The sequence below is a fragment of the Onychostoma macrolepis genome, chromosome 14, assembly GCF_012432095.1.
Source record: "Onychostoma macrolepis isolate SWU-2019 chromosome 14, ASM1243209v1, whole genome shotgun sequence".
In the NCBI taxonomy this organism is placed as follows: Eukaryota; Metazoa; Chordata; class Actinopteri; order Cypriniformes; family Cyprinidae; genus Onychostoma; species Onychostoma macrolepis.
The window spans coordinates 8,978,564-9,001,783 of NC_081168.1; the positions used below are offsets into that span (position 1 = coordinate 8,978,564).

The 23,220-nt window shown below is 37.0% G+C and overlaps 2 protein-coding genes across 8 annotated transcripts; one reads left to right on the plus strand and one right to left on the minus strand.

Annotated features, from left to right (window-relative positions):
* Positions 1-827: 827 nt before the first annotated feature.
* On the minus strand, positions 828-15,934 carry gdpd2 (glycerophosphodiester phosphodiesterase domain containing 2). Of its 3 annotated transcripts, XM_058797036.1 has the most exons (15): positions 15,786-15,934; positions 12,024-12,238; positions 11,218-11,321; positions 10,999-11,092; positions 10,828-10,887; positions 9,346-9,444; positions 8,978-9,071; positions 8,601-8,740; positions 7,685-7,767; positions 6,149-6,308; positions 3,926-4,147; positions 3,478-3,626; positions 2,814-2,961; positions 2,574-2,656; positions 828-2,058 (listed from the first exon to the last, which is right to left on the minus strand). In XM_058797036.1, exons 2-15 carry the CDS (start codon positions 12,114-12,116, stop codon positions 1,995-1,997), a joined length of 1,593 nt encoding a protein of 530 aa, XP_058653019.1. In that variant the 5' UTR covers positions 12,117-12,238; positions 15,786-15,934; the 3' UTR covers positions 828-1,994. The 3 variants fall into 3 exon arrangements, with proteins under 3 accessions (XP_058653019.1, XP_058653020.1, XP_058653021.1); XM_058797037.1 differs by lacking the exon at positions 12,024-12,238 and having other exon boundaries at positions 15,786-15,926; XM_058797038.1 differs by lacking the exons at positions 11,218-11,321; positions 12,024-12,238 and having other exon boundaries at positions 15,786-15,922.
* pdzd11 (PDZ domain containing 11) lies at positions 13,280-22,848 on the plus strand. 5 transcript variants are annotated; one of them, XM_058797044.1, is made up of 8 exons: positions 13,280-14,159; positions 18,745-18,929; positions 19,084-19,789; positions 20,901-21,003; positions 21,087-21,227; positions 21,316-21,414; positions 21,506-21,566; positions 22,218-22,848. In XM_058797044.1, exons 4-8 carry the CDS (start codon positions 20,911-20,913, stop codon positions 22,250-22,252), a joined length of 429 nt encoding a protein of 142 aa, XP_058653027.1. In that variant the 5' UTR covers positions 13,280-14,159; positions 18,745-18,929; positions 19,084-19,789; positions 20,901-20,910; the 3' UTR covers positions 22,253-22,848. The 5 variants fall into 5 exon arrangements, with proteins under 5 accessions (XP_058653027.1, XP_058653029.1, XP_058653025.1 ...); XM_058797046.1 differs by lacking the exons at positions 18,745-18,929; positions 19,084-19,789; XM_058797043.1 differs by lacking the exons at positions 13,280-14,159; positions 18,745-18,929; positions 19,084-19,789 and adding an exon at positions 19,876-20,496.
* The last annotated feature ends 372 nt before the right edge of the window (positions 22,849-23,220 follow it).

The following is a 23,220-nucleotide window of genomic DNA, read 5'->3' on the forward strand; positions in this document are numbered from 1 at the left end:
ATCGCGGATGTCAACATACAGCATCAACACTGTTCATGTATCGCAGGGTACGATTAAGTTAATGTACATTTAACCAGTTTAATATGGAGAGGCGCTGAAATGTAGACCTTTGTTTGTGTGTTTTTGACCTACACTGTAAGTTACAAGACGCGAGAACAGTCGGCTATTTAAGTTTGTACGTTAGCATGCATGGACTCACTAACTTTAACGTTAGCTAGTTTTAGCCAGAGATACCTTGCTAAAGCACAAGATAACATTAACGTTATGCTTGAGCAGATGAAAATTGTAACTTAATGACAACCAGAAAATGAACGTTTTTTTCTTAATTTGTATTGGGGTGAATACCTGGGGAGAATTTTGCTCTGTTTTGTTTGGATTCAGGAAATGTAATAAAATAAATTATATTGCCCATCCTCTCAGGATACCTGGAATCAGTGTTACAAGTACCCCAGGCACATCGTTTTTCCATTTTTGAAGCATAAACCCCATAAAACAGATGAGAGCTTCGGATCTTGGGATGGCGCTGAAACCTAAAGATGTCCGAGTTCCGCTCCCCGTGCAACTGATACTCGGCTGTCATTGGCTTACCGATAGGACCTTTTATAGCAATAAGGACTGTATTAGAATGAGGGGGGAAGCATTAGATCAGTTGCGGTTTTTTAAAGTAGATATCGCTCTATCAACGCTTTGGACAAATGAAAATCCCGGAGTGGATTTTGTTACAGATCTCTGTCACTCCGCTCCACTCACATGATCCAGACCTGCCTTCAGTCTGTGCGTTGGTTGGTGACACGTTCAGTAGCATTATGCAAATTATTTGTGGTCAATTTAATTGAAACTTTTGCTTTATTATATTTACATCATACAAACAGAAAGATTACGAAACAACAATAGCTTTTACCATTTTTATACAAGGGATTCACATTAAAAATTGGCTGGTCGATTCTTTTTCATTTGATGAAAATCTCACATTCAGCATCACAAAATATTTCCTTATAAAATTAAAATGTAAAAACTGGAGTTGACTGGAGTTGTGCACTTGTGGCTGAGGTCAATCCATATGGGGTTTTCAGTGAATGATTCTTGAAACATTACATACTTGTATGGTATAAAAGGTATAAACGGGCACTTTGATGAGCAAAAGATGTAAAAATTAATAATATCATGAATTATAATAATTATTATATTAGCAATAAATGATGTCAGCTGGAAAGCATAATTAATCACAGGTATCCAAACTGTACAACAAATGAAAAAATGTCTCCCATTACTAACATTTATATAAAGTAATTTTATAGATGTCTTTATAGAACCAAAATAGGTCAAAAGGGCAAACATTCAGTTTTGTAGCAACACCTAAATATTATGACCCCAAAGTGAACCCTGTACAGATCTTATGTCCAACCAATCCTGATCTCCCATATGCTTTTTAAACAAACACACAACAATACAGTTATACATAGACCACCTCTTATTTTGTCTTGAATGCCCATTTGCCAAAAAAAAAAAACCCACTATTAAAAAAAAAATTGCAATTAAAAATATGTACATATCTATATAAAAATTTTGTTTATTTAAACACAAGGTGTCTTTGACTATACTTATTGTGCTCAGGTTGCATTGCAAAACACTTTTTCTGCTATTGACACTGAACATGGTTAAGGTTCGGGACAGGTCCAACACTTTAAAATGAACAAAAATATCTCACAAAGTGTCACATAAGTAAACAACCCTTGTAAAAAGTCTTGTCATTTTAAGAAAAGTTGCAGTTCTGCTGACATAGCTCTGTCAAGAGGTGGCAGCACTGCACAATAATGCTGCCCTAATGAGGAAATATAGAAATTCTCAAATTAAACAATGTCTTGTATATGCAGTCCACATTAAAAGCACAAATTATTTGAATTTACTGCATAACATTTAATATGGTGTGTTTTTTTTACAATGCCCACATACAGTCCTTCAAAAAGTGAACAAAGGAACTGCCCTGGCATCATTCAGTGAGGAAGCAGGGGTACACTTCTCTCGTTTATATTCCGACGAAAAACATGGTTCCTCCTCCTGTTCATAAACAAAGAGAAAAATGTCTATTATAAACTCACTGCTCCAACATTCGAGTGACTCTTCAATTAGTGGCACTTCTGACTACTTTTACTAAATTAATTTAAAAGTCCTGAAATAAATAACTGTAATAATTAACATCATGGCTAGCTTACTTGCAATACATTTTACTTAGCCTACCATTTCTAATATACAATACATTTATATTAAATTATTTATATTGTAACTTAATCAACATTAGAATTTATAATACACAATAATAATTTATATATTTTTTTAAATTATCAATTGTTTCTGGTGTAACAATTTTAATACTTTTTATAAATGTATTATCAATGGGAAAGTTAAAAAGAGAAATTCTGTTAAACACTAACAATATTAGAAAAGTAATTAAATATACAATTAAAAGGTTTACAGCTATTATAATCTACACATTAAAATCTCCAACAAAAAAAAAACCATATTAAAATCAGTTTAACAGCATTATACTGTATGTGCTGAGTTTCATTGCTTACCTTTGCCAGAGAAACAGGCCAAACATCAACAGCAATGATATCACATCAACCGAGATCCATATTCCCATGTAGATATTAGGCTCCTTTCATTGTTACGTGCAAAGACAGAAACAAAAACACACAAAGGATTCCAGAGGAGTTACATATTCAGACAAGCCCATATGAATAAGAAAGCGAAAAACATCTTCTCTTTTATGGCAGAATAGACAGTGATAGGTGAAAAGATAGGCTGAGCTTTACCAGATGCCAGTCAGGCTTAGACATGTTTTTGAGGCTGTGGCAAGCATTGGTGGTCACTGAACTGGCCCCGGAGCACCAGAGTAATGAGAAGAGCCAGCGCTCATTCACAACCCACAGATTCACGGACACGTTTTTTTTCCGCAGATCACTGTGCAGTGAAATAAAAAAAAAATTCAAGTCAAAATAAAAACGAACACAAATCTTCCTTCCGTTTACTTGTCTTTGGCTCCATATCAGCGACCTTTAGACAGGTCGTAACAAGCCAGTTTTCTCAGCACAATAGACAGGAGTGGCAGGACCGTTTTAACATGCAGTCTTATTCATCAGTCAAGATTTTCTTGTTAAATTTTATTCTTTCTTCATCTTTACTGTCAGGTAAAATTACAAAATGACAGGTGCACCCAACCAGAGACAATAGCGTCTGGAAAAAATTTCATCAATCATCAATTTTGGTAACTCTGCATCCCTGCTACTATAATCATTAGAAGGTACATTTGTAACTTTAAGCTACAGATCAGCATTCATTTTTCATAGCATTTCTGTCATCTTTGTAAGAAAATAAAACCCTGAGAATGTTCCCTAAGGCTGTGAGTTCATACCAACATTAATGGCAGCAGCATCATGTCCCTGCATGTCAGATAAGCTGCTCCAGTCATACACTTACCTTATGTTGTGAGCACTCAATGAATTGTAGTTCATATTCAGAAAGCTTCCACCATCCGCATTCATGTCTTGTTCATTATGATACACCTGCTTGAACCCTGGTGCAATTTTTCTCACATCGTTTCTATATTCTGGAGTAAGCCACCATATCTGAAAGTTATACACAATATTAAAATTACATTCAATGGAAATGTTGCCCATTTATCTGAAATAAAATAAAGTGAATAAGCAGAAGTACTAAAATTACTAAACCTAACCTGAAATAAAAAAGTAAATAGAACTTTGTTTAACTAATACATATTATCATTGTATATACACAATACTAAAATAATACTAATAGAAGAAAACAAGATGTTTTAGGATTCTGACATTTAAAACAATTTTTAAAAAAAGGGCATACTAAGAAGTTGCTGAAAATGTAATTTATTAAATTTCACTGCTATTATTACCTTTTCTGGTGAGATGCCTGATTTTTTTATCGTTTCAGTGGTGTAGTAGGAGTCACTGTTGTGGAATCCTGTTGAATTTTTCTCATTTTTTAGGTCAAATATGAGGGAGACATTATGCTTTTTGGCCATGACTAAGAGCTCAGAAAGAGACGTCACAGTCTGGTTGTTAGCCTCCATCTTCTCTTCCTTTGAGAGCGATGACACTGACCGAAATGGATCTGTCTATATTTGAAAATCAAAAGATCTCATTTTCACATAAACAAATTTGTCATTTTGACATCACACAGCTGAAGATCTAAAACGGAATATCTGAACATCAAATGCAAAGTGGGAGAATTTTTTGTTTTCTGCTCAATATCTGCTCATACTGATTAAAGTTGCAACTTCAGTTGAGTTCAAGGTTGTTTGCTCTAATCAACAGATACTCCTCATGTTGACAGAGACATGAAGAACTTGTGCTGCTTGATCTAGTTTGCATTCAAATGCAATGGCGCATGAGCTGTCTTTACAAAAGATCTTTTATAATATAATTGTGTAATAAATAGTTTTACATTTCTATTTCCATTATATTGTTGCATAACAGCAATTACTGTCAAATGTGTTGGACTATATAAAAGCTATATATAAAAAATAATACATTTTATTTATAACGCACTTTATATTCACACAGAATCCCAAAGTGCTACAGATTAAAACAAGAAGAAAAATATTACAAAATAGATACAAAATTAATTCAAAGGCTTTGCTAAAAAGGTAGGTTTTGAGACCACGTTTAAAAACATCGACAGGTTGTGGAGTCCGTAAATGATCAGGGAGAGCGTTCCACAGACTCGGAGCAGCTGAGCAGAAAGCCCGATCTCCCATAGTGCGAAGCTTAATCCTAGGGATTTTTAATAGATATGTTGAAGCAGATCGGAGTGTACGTTTGGAAGTTTGTGGAGTTCCTTAAGATATGATGGGACGTCGCCATGGATGCACTGATGGGTAAGGAGAGAGACCTTGTAAACAATCCTGAATGAAACAGGAAGCCAATGTAGTGATTTTAAAATGTGTGTGATATGATCGTATTTGTGCACCCTCATCAGGATCCTAGCAGCACTATTCTGGATGTACTGCAATTTCTGTAGGCTTTTGCCAGGGATCCTAATGAGGAGCGCATTACAGTAGTCCAGCCTGGAGGAAACAAAGGCATGGACAAGCTTTTCCGCATCTGCTAGAGTGAGCATAGGACGAAGTCTAGCAATATTCCTAAGATGGAAAAATGAAGTCTTGCACAGTTGTTTAACATGAGTCTCAAAGGTGAGATGAGAGTCCATTTTAACACCCAAATTAATAACTGATGTTGAGAGTGGAATATTTTGGCCAGAAAAGGTAATACTGGAAATTACAGATGTCTGGATCTGGTGTGGGGTGCCTACTAGAATGGCTTCAGTCTTTGAGCTGTTCAACGTCAGGAAATTTTGGCTCATCCAGGCTTCTACCTCCTCCAAACAGGCAGTCATGGTGGAAGATGACAGGGCAGCAGAAGTGGATGAGTCGATCTTAAGGTAAAGTTGAGTGTCTTCAGCATAACAGTGAAAAGATATTCCATGCCGGCTGATGACATGACCGAGAGGGAGCATATATATTATAAACAAAAGAGGGCCAAGCACTGAGCCTTGAGGGACACCACAGGTGACATTGTGTGTCACGGATTTAGCCTATCCCAAGGCAACATATTCCATTCTCCCAGTAAGGTAGGATGAAAACCAGTTATAGACGGAGTCAGAGAGACTGATGGTGTGACGTAGATACAGAAGAATATTATGGTCCACAGTGTCGAATGCTGCAGTCAAATCCAGTAGGATGAGAAGAGATGGAGAACCAGCGTCTGCTGCCATCAGCAGGTCGTTTGTGACCCTCACTAGAGCTGTTTCGGTGCTGTGTCTGATGACAGCAGTTTTCAGTTCAAGTGGTACATGACCAGTCTGAAGGGAATGATTTATAACCTTAGTAATCAGGGGACTTATGGCACAAAGGTTAGATTTCACCAAGGCTGTAGGAAAAGGGTCCAAGGTGCAAGTTATATATAACTTGATATATAATATATTAATATATGTGTGTGTATTTTATATATATATATATATATATATATATATATATATATACATACATACTTGAAAACTTTAAATAAAATACAGAAAATAATTACAGATAAAATACAAAAAAAACAATTGTCCTCACCCTTACAAACCATTCGCCTGCATTTAAAGTCTGTAACTCTTGCAATGTGAAGTTAGTGTTTGTGTCGCCATCTCGACCTAAAAACTTATCCTTCACATCAGTTGTTCGCAGCAGAAAGCTTGAACCATTGTCATGCATAAGAAAAGGCTTCATGTCCTTACTGAAAAAAGAAAGACAAAAGGATTAAACACACGCACACATAAAGTGGATATAAAAAGTCTACACGCCCCTGTTAAAATGCCAGGTTTCTGTAATGTAAAAAAAAAAAAAAAAAAAATGAGACCAAGATAAATAATTTCAGAACTTTTTCCACCTTTAATGTGAACTATAACCTGTACAACTAAATTAAAAAATAAACTGAAATCTTTTAGGAAAGGTGGAGTAAAAATAAAAAACTAAAATGATGTGGCTGTGTTCAGAATTAAGCGGTCACATTCAAACTCATGTTAAATAGGAGTCAGTACACACCTGCCATCATTTAAAGTGCCTCTGGTTAAACCCAAATAAAGTTCAGCTGTATATCTAGTAGGCTTTTCCTGACATTTTTTTAGTCGCATCTTACAGCAAAAGCCATGGTTCGCAGAGAGCTTCCAAAGCATCAGAGGGATCTCATTGTTAAAAGGTATCAGTCAGGAGAAGGGTACAAAAGAATTTCCAAGGCATTAGATATACCATGGAACACAGTGAAGACAGTCATCATCAAGTGGAGAAAATATGGCACAACAGTGAAGCACTGGATGTCCCTCCAAAATTGATGAAAAGATGAGAAGAAAACTGGTCAGGGAGGCTGCCAAGAGGCCTACAGCAACATTAAAGCAGCTGCAGGAATTTCTGGCAAGCACTGACTGTGTAGTACTTGTGACAACAATCTCCCATATTCTTCATATGTCTGGGTTATAGGGTAGGGTGGCAAGAAAAAACATCCAAGCCCGGCTAGATTTTGCAAAAACACATTATAAGTCTCCCAAAAGTATGTGGGAAAATGTGTTATGGTCTGATTAACTTTTTGGCCATAATTCTAAAAGGTATGTTTGGCACAAAAACAACACTGCACATCACCAAAGGAACACCATACCCACAGTGAAGCATGGTGGTGGTGGCAGCATCATGTTTTTGGGCTGTTTTTCTTCAGCTGGAGCCGGGGCCTTAGTCAAGGTGGAGGGAATTATGAACAGTTCCAAATACCAGTCAATACTGGCACAAAATCTTCAGGCTTCTGCTAGAAAGCTGAAGATGAAGAGGAACTTCATCTTTCAGCACGATAACAACCCAAAGCATAAATCAAAATCAACAAAAGAATGGCTTCACCAGAAGATGATAAAGTTTTGGAATGGCCCAGCCAGAGCCCAGACCTGAATCCGATTGAAAATCTGTGGGGTGATCTGAAGAGGGCTGTGCACAGGAGATGCCCTCACAATCTGACAGATTTGGAGAGTTTTTGTAAAGAAGAGTGGGCAGATATTGCAAAGTCAAGATGCTGATACACATAAATATACACACAAAATAGGAGCAAGTGTTTCGGGCACAATCTGTTACCTGAGTTGCACATCTGTTTCAAATGCCACCACATCACACTCCATACTCTTCCTGAATGACATCATGGTGTTTTCTGGAGCCATCTAAACACAGATGTGTATATACACACACAAAATAAAATAAAATTTGCAATTTTACTTTCATCTACAGGTTTATTCTGTGCTACTACAACAAATGATTTCATTACTTTATTTAACAATATGTGTTCTTAATTTTATGTTCTGGGCTTGTTACCACAAGGGGGAAAAACACCTTTAAAAGGGCAAAAACACTTTTTTTTGAGGGAGACCATTATTTTACTACATAAATATGCTCAGGTTTCCATGCCCTGTTTAAACAAAATTCAAAAGCTGCAGCATCTGTGTTCTTCACACGCCTCTGTTTTTATTCACAGTTAACCTCCAGTCTCCGGGTGAGTGCAGGGAGATCAAACCTACAAAGCTTCAGATATCAAAACACCTCCTCCACCTTCCCCGCGCTAGAGGAAGGTAACAGGTTGTACATAAATTGTAGATAGTCAGCTATTCAAGTGATATTTCTGGATGTGGACTGCATGTTCTGTAATGACTGTAAATGTTTAAACTGTGATTATTAACTGTGATCTATAAATTACTAATGTTTGAAAAATGTTTCAACAGACGGACATGCTAATGAATTACATTTCCCCAAGTTAATAGCTTATAACCTGGGAACGATGCCATAATCCTAAACCGATCCAGAAGCTACAGTAGATGACTCATCGTGTGGCATGTCAAATTTATTCCAATAAATAATGTGAAAATCCTCATGCAGTTCAGCAACGACACGAATAAACAGACAAGACGAGATTTTGATGGGCACGCCAGTGTAAACATGTTTTAACAAAAGGAAAGAATGTCTCAAAATGAAAGTTACAACTAAAGGCGTTAACACTTACCATCGGAGCACCACGGTGGCCGACGAGGGCCGGTTTTGGGGGAAGATTATTGGTAATGCATGGAGAGCAGATTGCAATAGGACAGAGGAACACAGCAGCCGACACTACCAGGAAGGTCATCATTATAAAAACCTTACAAGCTACACAGACAAAGACATCCACAAAAATATTCAGACACAAGGACTGACATCATTTGGCATTATTAAAGGCATCACTGGTGCTAATTTTCACATTTACATCAAAGGTAGAAAGTACACACTAATATAACTCAATTTTTAATGTCCATGCATTTATCTGTTTGTTAAATAGCAATATAATAAGCAATATAATGTTCAGTCAGAAAATATTAAACTTTAAGCTGTTTTGGAGACACTGACCAGCTGTTTTTGCTCTATGATAACTCTGGAACACCAGCCAGCTGATCAAGGTCAAAGCCACCACAGCACCCAGCTGCAGGAAAGGAGCAGTGGCCTACGGGAAACCAAAGAGGGGATTTTAATACACTGTGCAGTACAACAATAGTGGTGTAACTAGAGATATGGACACCTGAGTGACAGTCTTGTGATAAATACAGCATACTATAACATCTTGCTGAGGGATATGCATTATATTGTAAAATATCACATTGCCATTTAGAATACATAAGGTAACAAGAAATACAATGAGAACCAGCTGCAAAGACATAAAGGACAATGTACCAGTACTGAAAAGATGAATGTTTGAAGGCTGGTTGAAAGCTTCTTACCTGAAATGACATATAGACAGTTTTCCACTCATCTTTCCATTTTATACAAAATCCAGCTGTGCCTAAAGTAACAGTGAGGAGACCTAAAAACAGAAACACCTGAAGAGAGAACAGAGAATAATTAATGTACTGGGATAATTTATTAACATCCTGTGAACTTCCTTTATCCACAATGACTAACAATGATATAAATTGTTACCCAAGTTTTAAAGATAACTAATATGAGATTGCTTCCTCAACTATGAGCACTGAGGTCTTTTTAAAGGGGTCATCGGATACCCATTTTCCACAAGTTGCTATGATTCTTTAGGGTGGTAATGAAAAGTCTATAACATACTTTGGTTAAAATTTCTCAATGGTAGTGTAAAACAACACCCTTTTTACCCTGTCAAAATCAGCTCTGTTTTCAGCAACCCGTTTTGGTGCATGTTCCTTTAAATGCAAATGAGCTCTGCTGACCCCGCCCCTCTCTTCCGTGGGGTGACGAACTGTTCTCATGATACTGTTTACTTTAGCCATGGAACTTGCTAACTAGCACGTTATTAGGAAAGGCGATTTGCAAAGATTCATAAAAGAACCTTATTCTCACTTCTTCTGTAGGTAAAGCTGGATCACGAATGATTCGCGCGAACAAACGCATTTAGGTAGATCGGGAGGTGCATATCCTTCAATAACAAACGTAATCCTCTGCGTCTTCAGTGGCTCAGATGTCGGGGGTAAATGGCAACTGCTTTGTTTATTATTACATCCAACAACAGAACACCTCAATCACTTAGGAGCTATTCTCATCTACTCCTGCTCCGGTGTCGAAACAATGGCGGACTGATGACAGCTCACTCAAGGCGGGTCTAAGGTAAAACACTAGTGTCAATCAACAATCGTGGGAGGGGCCTGGGTCTGTGTGACGTCACACAGACAGGCATCTGAGAATGACTCATTAGATTACATCTCATATCAAGCCAATGTAATTTAATGAGATAAAAAAAATTAAAAAAACACTGGGTGGATCTTTATCATTATAGAGTGAACACTGCCAACACACTGCCAACACACATTTCAGTTCAAACAACTTGTAAAAGCTCATGTCGCATCCGATGACCCCTTTAAAGCTAATTTTATAGTCAGCTTTTATGCATCATAACTGATACATTTACATAACATTTAGGGGCAAAATGGTTTTCACTGTGGTGAAAATAAGTTGTGAAGCAGCCATACTTGTGTTAAAAACTATTAAAACTTGTTGCACTTTTTGCATTATAGTTTTAAACAATTGTTTATATAATATTTTCATAACTGATTTTAAGATGGACAGCCTGTGTCTGGGACAAGGGTACCTATATATACAGTAATTATGCATAGAAGGCATTTAAGAAGTAGCAAAAATAATGAAAAAGATAATTAAAAATGTATTAATTTAAAAAAAAAAAGTCTTCATGCAACCTTCAAACAACAAAAAGTACAAGTTGAAAGGGTAAAGAGTACCTTATGCAGCCAATGTAAATTCAAGGGCTCTCTGATGGCTAAATGCAGTAATCCAAATACCTGAAAATAAAAAAAAATGAATGTTCTCATTAGTACAACCATTATTTACGCTACCAGCTGAGCAATCTTGATCTCATTATGCCCTCTAATGTTCCCATTCTCTCTTCTTACCAGTAGAAGGAGGCAGTATGTGGCCAGCACAACAGAAACGACCATCACTATCATGTACCAGTTCACCCATTTTTTTAATGTTTTGAAGGCTTCCCTGCAGGAGGAAAATTAAGCAATATGGCAGAATGATAACCAGGTATTACATGTAAACTTGGAAACACTGGGCCATACAATGTGGTCATATAATCAGCACATGTGTAATTGTGTTTATGTGCTCACCAGTTTACACCATCACGGTCGTTGAAGGCAATAAAACAAACGTACATCCAACTCAAGGCAAGTATGGACACAAAAGACAGAAAGGAGAACCAGCAGCAAGCCCTCTATATACAAACAAAGCAAGAGTGCACACTTCAATCATCCCTTTTCTTTTTGTCCTATTTACTGACACTAACAAATGCATCAGCACTAAAAAGAAAATGTTTACTCAAAACTTTCCCTTAATGCTCCACCTGTTTGCGTGTGATGATTGTAAGTCATAGGTTAGCCACAAATGAGCGCCTGGGGGGCATTGGCACACAGCCATCGACTTCTCATGCTGAGTTTCGCCTACTGATCCGAATATTCAAAATCGGGGCCAATCTCTAAAGCGAGTGGTTATTATGATAGCTGATTATTATGAGTCCATCCCACACAGGGTTTTCGAAATCTCTGAATGCAGCGGTAATTGTTTCTGACACAAATCAAAAGAATTGAGAGCCTTGCTTTTGTATCCAGGCTACCAATTAACATACTTTTCTGCCTGTCATGATCATCAGTTCTCGCAGCTTTGTACTCACTTAAAAGGAAAGAACATTTACATGATAATTGTTCATTAAGGAAGCATTCAATGACAACAATTTTCTTTGATTCTATTCTACATTTATTAGACATGGTAAACTATTCCGCCTCTCTCAAATGATTGTGTCAAGTGAAAACTGTCTGCAAATTCTAAGAGATAACGGGTGCATCATTAATATGCAACTTCATTTTGCAATGTGGAAAAATGTGATTAAAAATGCAAAGTGTAAAGAATAAAATCTCACATTTTGTCTTCTATTTTGACTGTTCCTTTGACAACTGTAGATTCCTCTGAGGCAGGTTTGGCAGATCGAGAACATTGTGTTTTTTTCCCACATCTAATGATTCCAGCTGAATGTATATGGATGAATAGGGGTCTTGTCCGGTATGTAGTGAGGTTAACTCATTTATACTGGTGCAGGTGTTTACTATGAAATGACTCACTGCTTCACACCTGAAACTGAGCAGGAGGGAAGAGAATACAAGATGGTGGTTATGCAAGGAAACCTGTTCTTTAACTCAAAACTGAACTGAGCTCACAATGCCTGGCTTAGTTAGTTAAAAGTCGTTGAATAAGGGTGAGAGAGAGAAAAATATAGGCTCCAGTCACATGACACAGCAGGTATGGAAAGGTTCAATGTAATTATGAAGGAGTGGCAGTGCTCTCAAAGCCCTGAAGCAGAAAACTACAAGACAACCCGTGGGAAAGATTTCATATCAATCACTCAATTCTAATAAGAGGATGGAATGTTCTTCCCAACTTAAGTTAACAGCTACACCTGTGTAAGTGATAAATATGTATTACAATATAACCTGTTTTAAATATACACTATAATCAAAAGTTGCCTGATGCTGGAACATGGTAATTTGAGTGTCCTACTGTAAATTATATGAACAACTGACATGAGATATTAAGGATTTTTCGCAGCAAGTAAAAAGGCCTTGCCCCTTGTTTTGACAGGTTGTGCATAACATGAAATATAATCTGCAATGGTATGAAGACTTTCTTCCTGTGGAGGCATTTTTTTGTTTTCCAGGTTCAGTGGATGTGTTTTGACGTCCACTGAACCTGGAAAACCAAAAAATGCTTCATGATCAGATAAACATTTCTAAGCAACAAGTGTTTTAATTGCTAAAGGCAACTCTGTAAGGAGGTGGTTAGCACAACAGGAAGGGAAAATCGTATCAGAACCAAAATACAAGTAAAATAATTGTATGTGCTTGTGTACAAATATTTTCACATTTGTAGAAATAAAAACAATTGCACGTTGCCAGTCGAACCTTTGGATAAAGTTTGCTGAATGTTTATCCTGATCTTAAAAGACTCTTCTTAATCTAAAGGAATATACATTAATTCATTATAACAATTATGTTTAGGGTAAGATAATTGTTTTTAATAGTTTTATTCAGCAAGAATGCATTAAATTAATCAAAAGTGACAGTAAAGACATTTACAATGTTACAAGATTTCTGTTTCAAATAAATGCTGTACTTTCTATTCAAAGAGTATTAAAAAAAAAGGATTATGGCTTCCACAAAAATATTAAACAGCACAACTGTTGTCAACATTGATAATAAGAAATGTTAAAAATGTAGCTTTGCATCACCAGAATAAATTACTTTTACAATAAATTCAATTTGTGCAGATAATTCTGCATGTGGCAGAATAATTTCACAGTATTGCTGTATTTTTGATCAAATAAATGCAGCTTTGCTAAGCATAAGTGACACAATGTGTCCACCAATGCTTCACAAATGTCTACAAATCCCCAATAATGGAAAGCTGACAATTCCACTTCTTGCACCTCATCTCAAATCTTCACTTAGCAAACCAATCGTCGCAATTATCATAAATTCATACACATCATAAAAGCATCAAATGTTAGTTTTAAAGCTCAAGTAAGATATTCACTCTTCAATGTGCTATACTGTCTGTCGTCTGTCAGCCAAGTAAACACCACTATGTAAAAGTCTGTGCTGGTGGTGGAGTGTAATGTTATGTCAGCCATAACTAAACATCCTCAATGCAAGTACTTGGGAAATGTCAGATTTGACTCCCCGATAAACATGGCAATATATCAGTGTATGTGGGTCAGTGCAATTCCTGATAAAAAGTCTACATTCGAGAATAAACCATCTATTCCAGCAAAAAGGATACACACCTATTTTAGTAAAAGCATGAAAAGCAGTCTATTTGAAATTTGAATGTACCCTCATACATTGTAACCATTGCTGTGTGCGGTTTCTTTAAGGAGCATAGAGCATTTTTGCCAACAGCGACACGCTTCACAAAATCCCAGGGCGAAACACGTTCTTCAGACTTGACAAAGAAGAAAGGAAACTCGTCAAGTGTTTAGTGGATGTTCTGGATCTACAGACAGGTATGGCAGCACATTTAATAAGTCGCTTAACTCCCCATTTCAGGTCAGACAACAAGTACTTTGTCAACTGTAACTCATATATGTTTAAATGGCCTAAGACGCCATCCTTATTCAAAAGGTTGTCCAACACTATAAAAATAATCCTGTTTTGGATCAGCAGACAACAGCTCCTTTGTTTCTTTTCCTGAGTTTGGATATGTTTTAAAGGGCATTTTCTTTTCCGTATGAACCAACTTCTAGGGATTATTTTGGTAAAAACCTTTACTTATAAACCATCTACAGCAACATTTCACAAATTTTCTCTTGGGTGTATGTTCATTTATTAGTGACCAATAAAATATATTTGACACAAGTAGAACTGCTGAGCCAAACAAAAGATTGTTAGAGGAGTTGGCATCCAGATTCTGCAGAAGAAGCTTTTTGTATCTCAAAAACTCACGACAAATGTTTTTACCCCTGTGCATAACAACACTTTGTATCCCATTTTCAACAGGGTCAAAAAGAAAGAAAGAACATTGTGAGCTTAGTAAAACACAGAAGCACATCAATAGCATTAAAACTTCAGCAAATCCACTCCATCATCAGGCTTTCACTGTTTGTGCTCATATATTACAAAGAAAAAATCTGATGAAAAGTAGCACAAAAACAAACATCACACTTTTGATAACTGTACAACTCATAACCCGTGCATACCTCTTTTATTGAAGCGTTTCAGAATAAGTCTAAGATTTTATTTGTTTATTTTTTATTTCAAGAAATGTTCATTGTTCAAATTAAGTATTAAAGAAAAAAAGAAAGGAAAAGAAAACCAGCCTATGCAAAACTATATGTAAAACCTGCACATAAATCAAACTGCCAAGTGAAGGCACATGTTGTTAAGGACAGTGCATGTGACTTGTTGTGAAATAAAATAATTAAGCAGTCGAAGAAACCCTGAATTTCACTTTCTTCATTAAACTTGAACTACAGGCTTCAGACTGCTGTGATACTAAAGCATACGCCCGTTTTCTTAGAACATACAATATTACAAACAAAATACACTAGCTCTGCCTTATAAGATAATCTAGTTGTTGTCACACTTTCTTTTAAGTACCATCAAAGCATTTAAGTACCATCGTATTGACTGCGAGATCTTTCAACCCATGCTAAAACTAAATCACAACCTCAAGTCTTGATCCGCAGTTCAGTGACATCATGGGGCATTTACATGTTTTTTTTTTTAACCCAGGGGTATTAAAATATTATTAAGGTTAAATTCAGTTTAACACAACGACCTCACAGACACATTTCTTCATTTGCAACAGCCTTTAACTTCCAATTTTTTAATCATCTCCAAATCCAAGTAAACATTTAACAAAATCAAGCGTTTTTTAAACACGGTTTAACCTCTTCATAACCCGTGATTTGCAAAAATTATTTTGTTTTTGTAAATATGTGCATTTTGTTAATGGTAGTACGGCTTACCTAAATCACAGGGGTTTTTTCCTATAAGGATGCTATAAGCACCTGTAATGTCTAACACACACCTGACGATATTCAGCTCGCACGCCTTTCAGTAATATTAGATCAGAACAGATCTAGTCCGAGAAAGCAAACTTTTTTTAAATATGCACATTGGTACCTTACCTTGCTTAAGAAAAGAAGTACATTTGACAGTGAAATCCCATTCAGACTCTCAAACTTCAGCACTCTTCGGCAGTCTGTGCACTCGAACTCATGCTGAGAAATAAATCCCGTGGACTGAGTATTAATGAGGCGCTAACAATGAATGAGCTTCACATTCTTTGCAGCTTTGTATGGACCAGCACCAGCACTGTTCAGCAGAGGGCGCTCAAAGAGTTGAGCTCCCATTCGTTTAAAAGCAAGAGTTTCTGCCTGACAAAATTAATATTCTCCTATAATATAATACAGAGACTGTAAATGCATTATATCTTGCTTATACACAAACAGCTGTGATTGGGCCATCAACATCAAGGCTGCGAAAAATAACGTGTAACTTCATATATTAAAAAAAGTTTTAATTTAATAATATATGTGGGGCTAATAAAACATATAATCATTTATCATTTATAAAAAATACAATATATAATATAAATACAATATATAAAAATAAAATATAATATGATCTGTATAATATGTGCCACATGTGCTTGGCTTTTCCTCCCTTATTTACACTTGCATAAAAATATAGGAACGTATCCATAAACATGAATTAGCCTAAGGAGCAAATACAAAAATCAGACAAAAAAAGAGCATTTATATAACTTCAATTATATAGCTTTTACTAATTTACAGGTAATATTCCGTGTTACTGAAAGTTTCCACATAGCTCTTAAGACCTGTAATGTAAACAAAATGTAATGCTAATGTTTTTATGCTGTTCTCATTTTGTGGTTTTACACATATAATGTAGCCTATATTTATAGAATGTGAATAGGCTACTTAATAGTATTTAACTTAGATTGGATTTTTCTTTTTATAATAATCATGGACCTTCAAAGTATAACAAGACATTGTATATTTCTTAATGTAATGTTTTTATTAAAATGTGACATTCAAGTCTTTCCAAGAAGAGGTAGAGTGAATTTTTTTTTTTTTTAAACCTAGTTAATTATTTCTCATTTCTACATTTCTACATTTACAGTATAAGCTAAGGAACTGAAGCCACTGCTTCTGTTTCTATTAAAACAGTCTAGACTAGGGGACAACAGGGGAGACTAGGGTTTGTTGACAGACTTTTTTACTTTTTCAGAGTAGGTTAATATTTGAAAGTCAGTTTCTGATTAGGCACATACCTAATCTTGCCTACAAAAAAAAATAAAAAATACTGAACATACCCTTCAAGTCTTTTTTTATTTCAGTACCTCTAAGAAATTTGTTTGGAGCCCAAAAATTAGATCAGAGTTTGAGGAACTGTGTTGATGCAGCAGTGGATCTGGTCGAATATCCTAAAGCTAGGGACAATGGTATTTTGATGCATCGGTGGAAGTCTAGTATTTCCAACGATGAGGCTAGCTGGAATACCTCATTTCAGATAGTTCTACCTTTTGGCTACCGAGACCAGGTCTTAAAATTTGCTCACAAGAATGTGCTCGCCGGTCATCTGGGTATTACTAAAACTATATAGTATGAAATCCAGCGTTTCAAAGTTTTGTCGGTCTTGTCATGTATGTCAGGTGGCAGGGAAGTCTAAAACAATGATTCCCCCAGCACCGTTACAACCAATTCCAGTGATGGGAGAACCATTTGAGAGATTGATTCTTGATTGTGTCGGCCCGTTGCCAAGAGCAAAGTCTGGCCATCAATATGTTCTGACCATGATGGCGGCAACGTGGTTCCCTGAAGCTGTTCCCCTGCGATCACTTAAAGCCAACATTGTTGTAAAGGAGTTAGTGAAGTTCTTTTCTGTTTTCAGTCTGCCAAGAGTCATACAGACAGACTTAGGGACCAACTTTACCTCCAAATTGTTTAAAGGCCTATTGACTGAACTTGGGGTAAGTCATCAAACCTCAAGTGCCTACCACCCCCAGTTTGGTTCCACCAAACACTCAAGTTTATGCTTCGTGCGTATTGCCTTGCTTCCGGCAAAGACTGGGTGGAGGGGCTGCCTTTGTTAATGTTTGCAGCACGTGAGTCTGTGCAAGAGTCCATAGGGTTTAGTCCAGCTGAACTTGTTTTTGGTCACACAGTTCGTGGTCCCTTAAAATTGCTCCGTGAACAGCTGATATCTAAGTCTCCGTCACCAGTGACTGTGCAGGAATATGTTAGTTCTTTCCGTGCTCGTCTTCAAGAGGCTTGTGAAGTAGCTAAAGAACATCTGGCTGCCACACAAGCTAAAATGAAGTCCCGTTATGACCAGAAAAGTGTTTCTCGTAAATTTCAGTCTGGAGATTCTGTAATGGTTTTACTCTCGGTGCCTGGATCCGCATTGCAAACTAAGTTTATTGGACCTTATATTGTTGCTAGGCAGCTAAGTGAAACTAATTGTTGTTCCAGCTCCTGATCGGAGACGAAAGACCCGTGTGTGTCATGTCAATATGTTGAAGGCTTATGTTGCCAGGGATGAGTCAAATAAAAAAATAAAAAAGTCTGCACATGTTGTTTCTACTGTTGATATCATTCACTCTGTTACGTACTCCGCTTACTGTCCTGAACAAGACAGTTTGGAAGTAAATGATGCTCAAACATCATGTATTAGGTTACCGAATTCTGATATTTTGAATAACCTTGAGTTACATCTTGCACACCTTTCTAAGGAGCAACGGGAGAATGTTGTTAAGTTAATTGGAGATCATTCCATTATATTCTCTGATGTGCCGCAGCAAACCACTATGTTAACTCATGATATTGACGTGGGGACTGCTGTACCCATTAAGCAACATCCTTACAGGGTCAACCCCAAGAAGAGAGAGGTTATGCGGATGGAGGTGGAGTATCTGCTGCAGCATGGCTTGGCGGTATCTAGCAAGAGTCCTTGGAGTTCCGCTTGCTTGTTGGTGCCAAAGTCAGATTCTTCATTGCGGTTTTGTACGAATTACCGGAAGGTAAACAACATCACTAAGCCTCACTCTTTTCCTCTACCAAGGTTGGAGGATTGTGTTGATCGAGTGGGTTCATCGCAGTTTGTCACCAAGTTGGATCTTCTCAAAGGCTACTGGCAAGTCCCCTTGACTGCTCGGGCATCAGAGATTTCTGCCTTTGTGACTCCTGACAATTTCCTGCAATATAAGGTCATGGCCTTATTCCTGGAGATGACTGGCTACTATAGAGGTTTTTGTAAAAACTTTGCCTCTGTCGTTTCCCCACTTACAGACCTTCTCAGTACCTCTAAGATATATGTATATGCTTTTAATGCTGCCAAAGATATTTTATGTAATGCACCAGTGTTGTCTGCTCCAAATTTTGCCCTCCGGTCAAATTACAGGTGGATGCAAGCGCTGCTGGAGCTGGAGCAGTGCTGCTACAGGAGGACCGTGATGGCATTGACCACCCTGTGTGTTATTACTCTAGAAGTTTTCAACATGCCAGCAGAGGTATAGCACTATCGAAAAAGAGGCGTTGGCATTGTTATTAGCGTTGCAGCACTTTGAAGTGTACTTGGAAGGTAATTGTAAACCAATTATTGTTCACACTGACCATAACACTCTTGTTTTCTTGTCACGAATGGCTAATTCGAATCATAGATTGATGCGGTGGTGCCTGATGGTCTAATAATACCATCTTGATATTCGCCATAAGAAAGGTTCAGATAATGTTGTGGCCGATGCCCTGTCCAGGGTCCATTCAATGGAAAGCTAAATGCATTAACGAGGTGGTATTGTATACAAACTTATTTTTTTAGTTTGTAAACTTGTGGTGGGGGTGTTATGTCCCAGGATTTGTGGGAGTGTCCCTTTTTGTGTATGTGCTCTGCTTGTTTTTTTTTTCTCTCTCTAACGTTGATGAGGATTTACAGGTGGAGTTCAATTAGTAGATGACTTTGTTGATGACTGCACTCTCCTGATTGGTCCACTGTTTGGAGTTAAAAGGCAGAGCTGAGATGTCTGGAGTGTGGAGGCTTGGAGCAAGCGTGTCTTCTGCTGGCGGTTTCCTGTTTGTGTTTGTGGTTAACATGTTGTTGATGAAAAGTGGTAACAGCTTTTTAATCCTCTTGTGGGAGGTTTTATTTAACCCAAACATGAGTTTTGTACTTTTTTAGTAAGACCAAGATTTGTTGTTTCTTTTTTTCTCTTTGTGGAGTGCTGTAGGGAAGTGGTTGCCATTTTTATTTTGTCTACCCTTTTTTTTCCCCCTCCTGTTTAAGGATAGCGAGGGAGATAGTGTAGTATATTGTATTTATTTTTCTTATTTTCTTTTTATTTGTTAGATTAGGTAGATTGCTTTTGGGAGTTAGTATGTTTTATGTTGGCCTTGACCCTTCCTGAAGTTCTGTGTGCTTCTCTGTGTTCAATAAATTGTATTGTTTTGCATTGAAGTTTGGTGTTGCGTGTGAGTCAGTAGAAGGAGGGGGGGCGGAGGAGGAGAGAGATCTCCCTCCATTCCTCCACTTTCTTTATTACTCCTTCCCATCCCTAGACTGGGGAGGTATGTAATAATACTCTTGAATTTGGGCAACGAAAAATAATGAGCAACGAGACAGGAAGGCGACTTGTCAGGGAAGTGACCGAGAGGCCACTTGAAAGGTCTTTGGATACTTTGCGTTAAACTGTCCCAATATCAATATTTTCTTTACCTCCATAGTTTTTGTTAAGAGAAAAAAAGGAAAGAAAATAGAAAAAAGTGCTGGTCACATGATATGTGGGAGGGCGGGGCTAATGGTTCGCTCGAGGAGTTCTTGGTGAGTTGACTGACAAAAACAAAATTGTCGAGCAAAATCAGCTGTATATTTTGCCTGTCTTTCATTTTAGTATGAGAATATTTGTATCGTTCGTTCATTCGCGCAGCGTTTTGGTAATTTGCATGCCTAAAGCTCACTGTGCAGCGCATTTTGTGTTTACTGTTGAGTGTTAGCAAGCTAGCTTGCTGTACTAACTGTACAATGAGAACCGTAGAGAGTGAATTTACATCCCTTTGATTATAAATCTTTGGTCATTTCATGCTTTTAGCCATCAGTATATTCACAGTTTTGTAAGGAAGCTGTTTCAGTCTTTAAAAGTAGAAAAGAAACCTTAGGCTTATAATATATCGAAGACGATTGTCCTCATAAATTCACTGTTTATTTTGTGGCACCCTCATGTCTAGCTCGAATAACATGGACCAAAAGATTCCATACGATGATTATCAACTGCCAGTAGTGTTTCTTCCTTCCTATGAGAGCCCTCCTGCATGGATCCCTCCACAAGAGGTGACAGTTATTGAAGACTACGTTTTCAACTCGCCTTCTGTAATCATATTGACCTAACTTACATTTTTATTTCTTATAATCAGAGGATACATCACCCTGACTACAACAATGAGCTCACTCAGTTCCTACCTCGCACTATAGTGTTAAAAAAGCCGCCTGGTGCACAACTGGGCTTCAATATCCGTGGAGGAAAGGCCTCCCAGCTTGGTATATTTATTTCAAAGGTCAGTTTTGCCAATTAAAACCTTTTTCGTTTATGTTTCAGCTAAAGACTTGACTTCATCTTGGTTTTGCTCAATGTTTTGTTGACAGGTGGTGCCAGATTCAGATGCCCATAGGGCAGGACTGCAAGAGGGCGATCAAGTGCTTTCTGTCAATGACGTGGACTTTCAAGACATTGAGCATTCAAAGGTAAAATCTGATATGTCAGTCTGAAAGACAGAATCATGCTGGATATCTCATCTTCTAAACAGAATTGGTATGATCTTGCTTTCTTTCCTAGGCTGTGGAGATTTTAAAGACTGCAAGAGAGATTTTGATGAAGGTTCGATACTTCCCTTACAGTGAGTATTATTTTCTTCCTTTTCTTTGAGATGCATTCCAAATCAGACATGATGGTTTCAATATGTAGTGAATTATTTAATATTGTGATATATTTTATAATGTTCTAGTCAAGTTGTGTATTTCTTTCTATTCTAGATGTACAGTTTAATTCAGATACTGTAGTCAAGTCACCTTTATTTATAAAGTGCTTTATGCAATACAGATGGTTTTAAACCAGTTTTTCAGTAATAAACAGGGAAATAACAGAAGCAATATTGCAAACTATAAATATGAGACAAATTTAAATTCTCCTGCAGAACATCTCATGTAAAACAAGACAAGTGTCGATAGTGTTCAAATATTCAGTGTTGAACTTAACTGAAACATGAAAACACTTATGAAAATTCAGCTATAAGCAGTCATTAACAGTGTCATTTAGCACAAGTCAGTTCAACATGGATTCAGCTATGAAGTAGCTCTACTGAAGACAATACTGTAATCCAGCTCATTTAAAGTTTTGTTCTCGTTTAATAGCATCTAATAATCTGATAATATTACTGAGAATTAAGTGCTTTTTAAACCCAAATTAAACCAAATGTGACAGTAGTGAACATTTCGGTCAACCGATTCAGTTGGAGTAGCTGACACACGTTATGCATCTGTTTTTCTAGACTACCAGCGGCAGAAGGAGAGGACTGTACACTAGGTGGCAGAGCTGAACTTCATGACTGATCTGGTTCAGTGACGCAGCTGATGAGGCGTTGGTGTGTCAGCGAAACATTCAGCTGCTCTGCATCATCTTCCTCCCACTAACTATCTTCTCTGACTAAGACACTGCTCAAAGAAATCATCTTCAAACACTTCACGACATGCTCCTTCACCCATAGTGGTGGTTTTGAGCTGTGCCAGTTTTAAATGCAGCTGGTGAAATTTTCAGATACTTTCCCCTCTTTTCGGTTTTCTCATTTTCTTTCCTCTAGGAAAATTAGCATATTCTATGAGATATGTCATGCATATGAAAAGAAAACATGGCAGATGTGTTATTTATTGAATGAAATGACTATAGGCAGTTACATCATGAATAAATTATGATCTGCTATTAATATTGGCATTTGTTAAATGAAGCTGAAATTGTTTAATATATCATATATTATTTTAATAACTAGGTCTTTTTTGTGATTACATTTCAATTTTGTATTCCAATGCAAAGCATTTAGTTGTTTAATGATTAATGTCCTGCTGACAGACATATTGCTACTGACTAATTAATTGTCATTAAATCAATGCGCTCATGAAAAAGTACTTTTTGTGTTCATTTTTAAAAATAAATAGTCTCAAAGTGGAGAGGGGGAAATGTAAGAAGGGAATATTATATTCTCAGATCTTGTTAAATTTACTCACCCTCAAGCCATCCAAGATCTGGATGAGTTTGTTTCTTCATCAGAACATATTTGGTTAGGTTAGCATTACATGACTTGCTCTCCAATGGATCCTCTACAGTGAATGGGTGCCGTCAGAATGGGAGACCAAACAGCTGATAAAAACATCACAATAATCCACACGACTCCAGTCCATTAATTAATGTCTTGTAAAGTGAAAATCTGCCCATTTGTTAGAAACAAATCCACCATTTAAACGTTTTAACTTCAAACCATTGCTTGTTGCCAAAATATA

Bases quoted from the DNA above. Each gene is read 5' to 3' on its own strand.
- gdpd2 (XM_058797036.1), bottom strand. From the start codon at position 12,116: ATGTGGGAAAAAAACACAATGTTCTCGATCTGCCAAACCTGCCTCAGA. The intron at 3,627-3,925 runs GTAATAATAGCA...TATAACTTTCAG, and splicing joins CAGGCATCTCACCAGAAAAG to ATATGGTGGCTTACTCCAGA. The intron at 2,962-3,477 runs GTAAGTGTATGA...TTCACTGCACAG, and splicing joins TTGAGTGCTCACAACATAAG to TGATCTGCGGAAAAAAAACG.
- pdzd11 (XM_058797042.1), top strand. From the start codon at position 18,197: ATGTTGAAGGCTTATGTTGCCAGGGATGAGTCAAATAAAAAAATAAAA. The intron at 18,930-19,083 runs GTTTTTGTAAAA...GTCAAATTACAG, and splicing joins GATGACTGGCTACTATAGAG to GTGGATGCAAGCGCTGCTGG.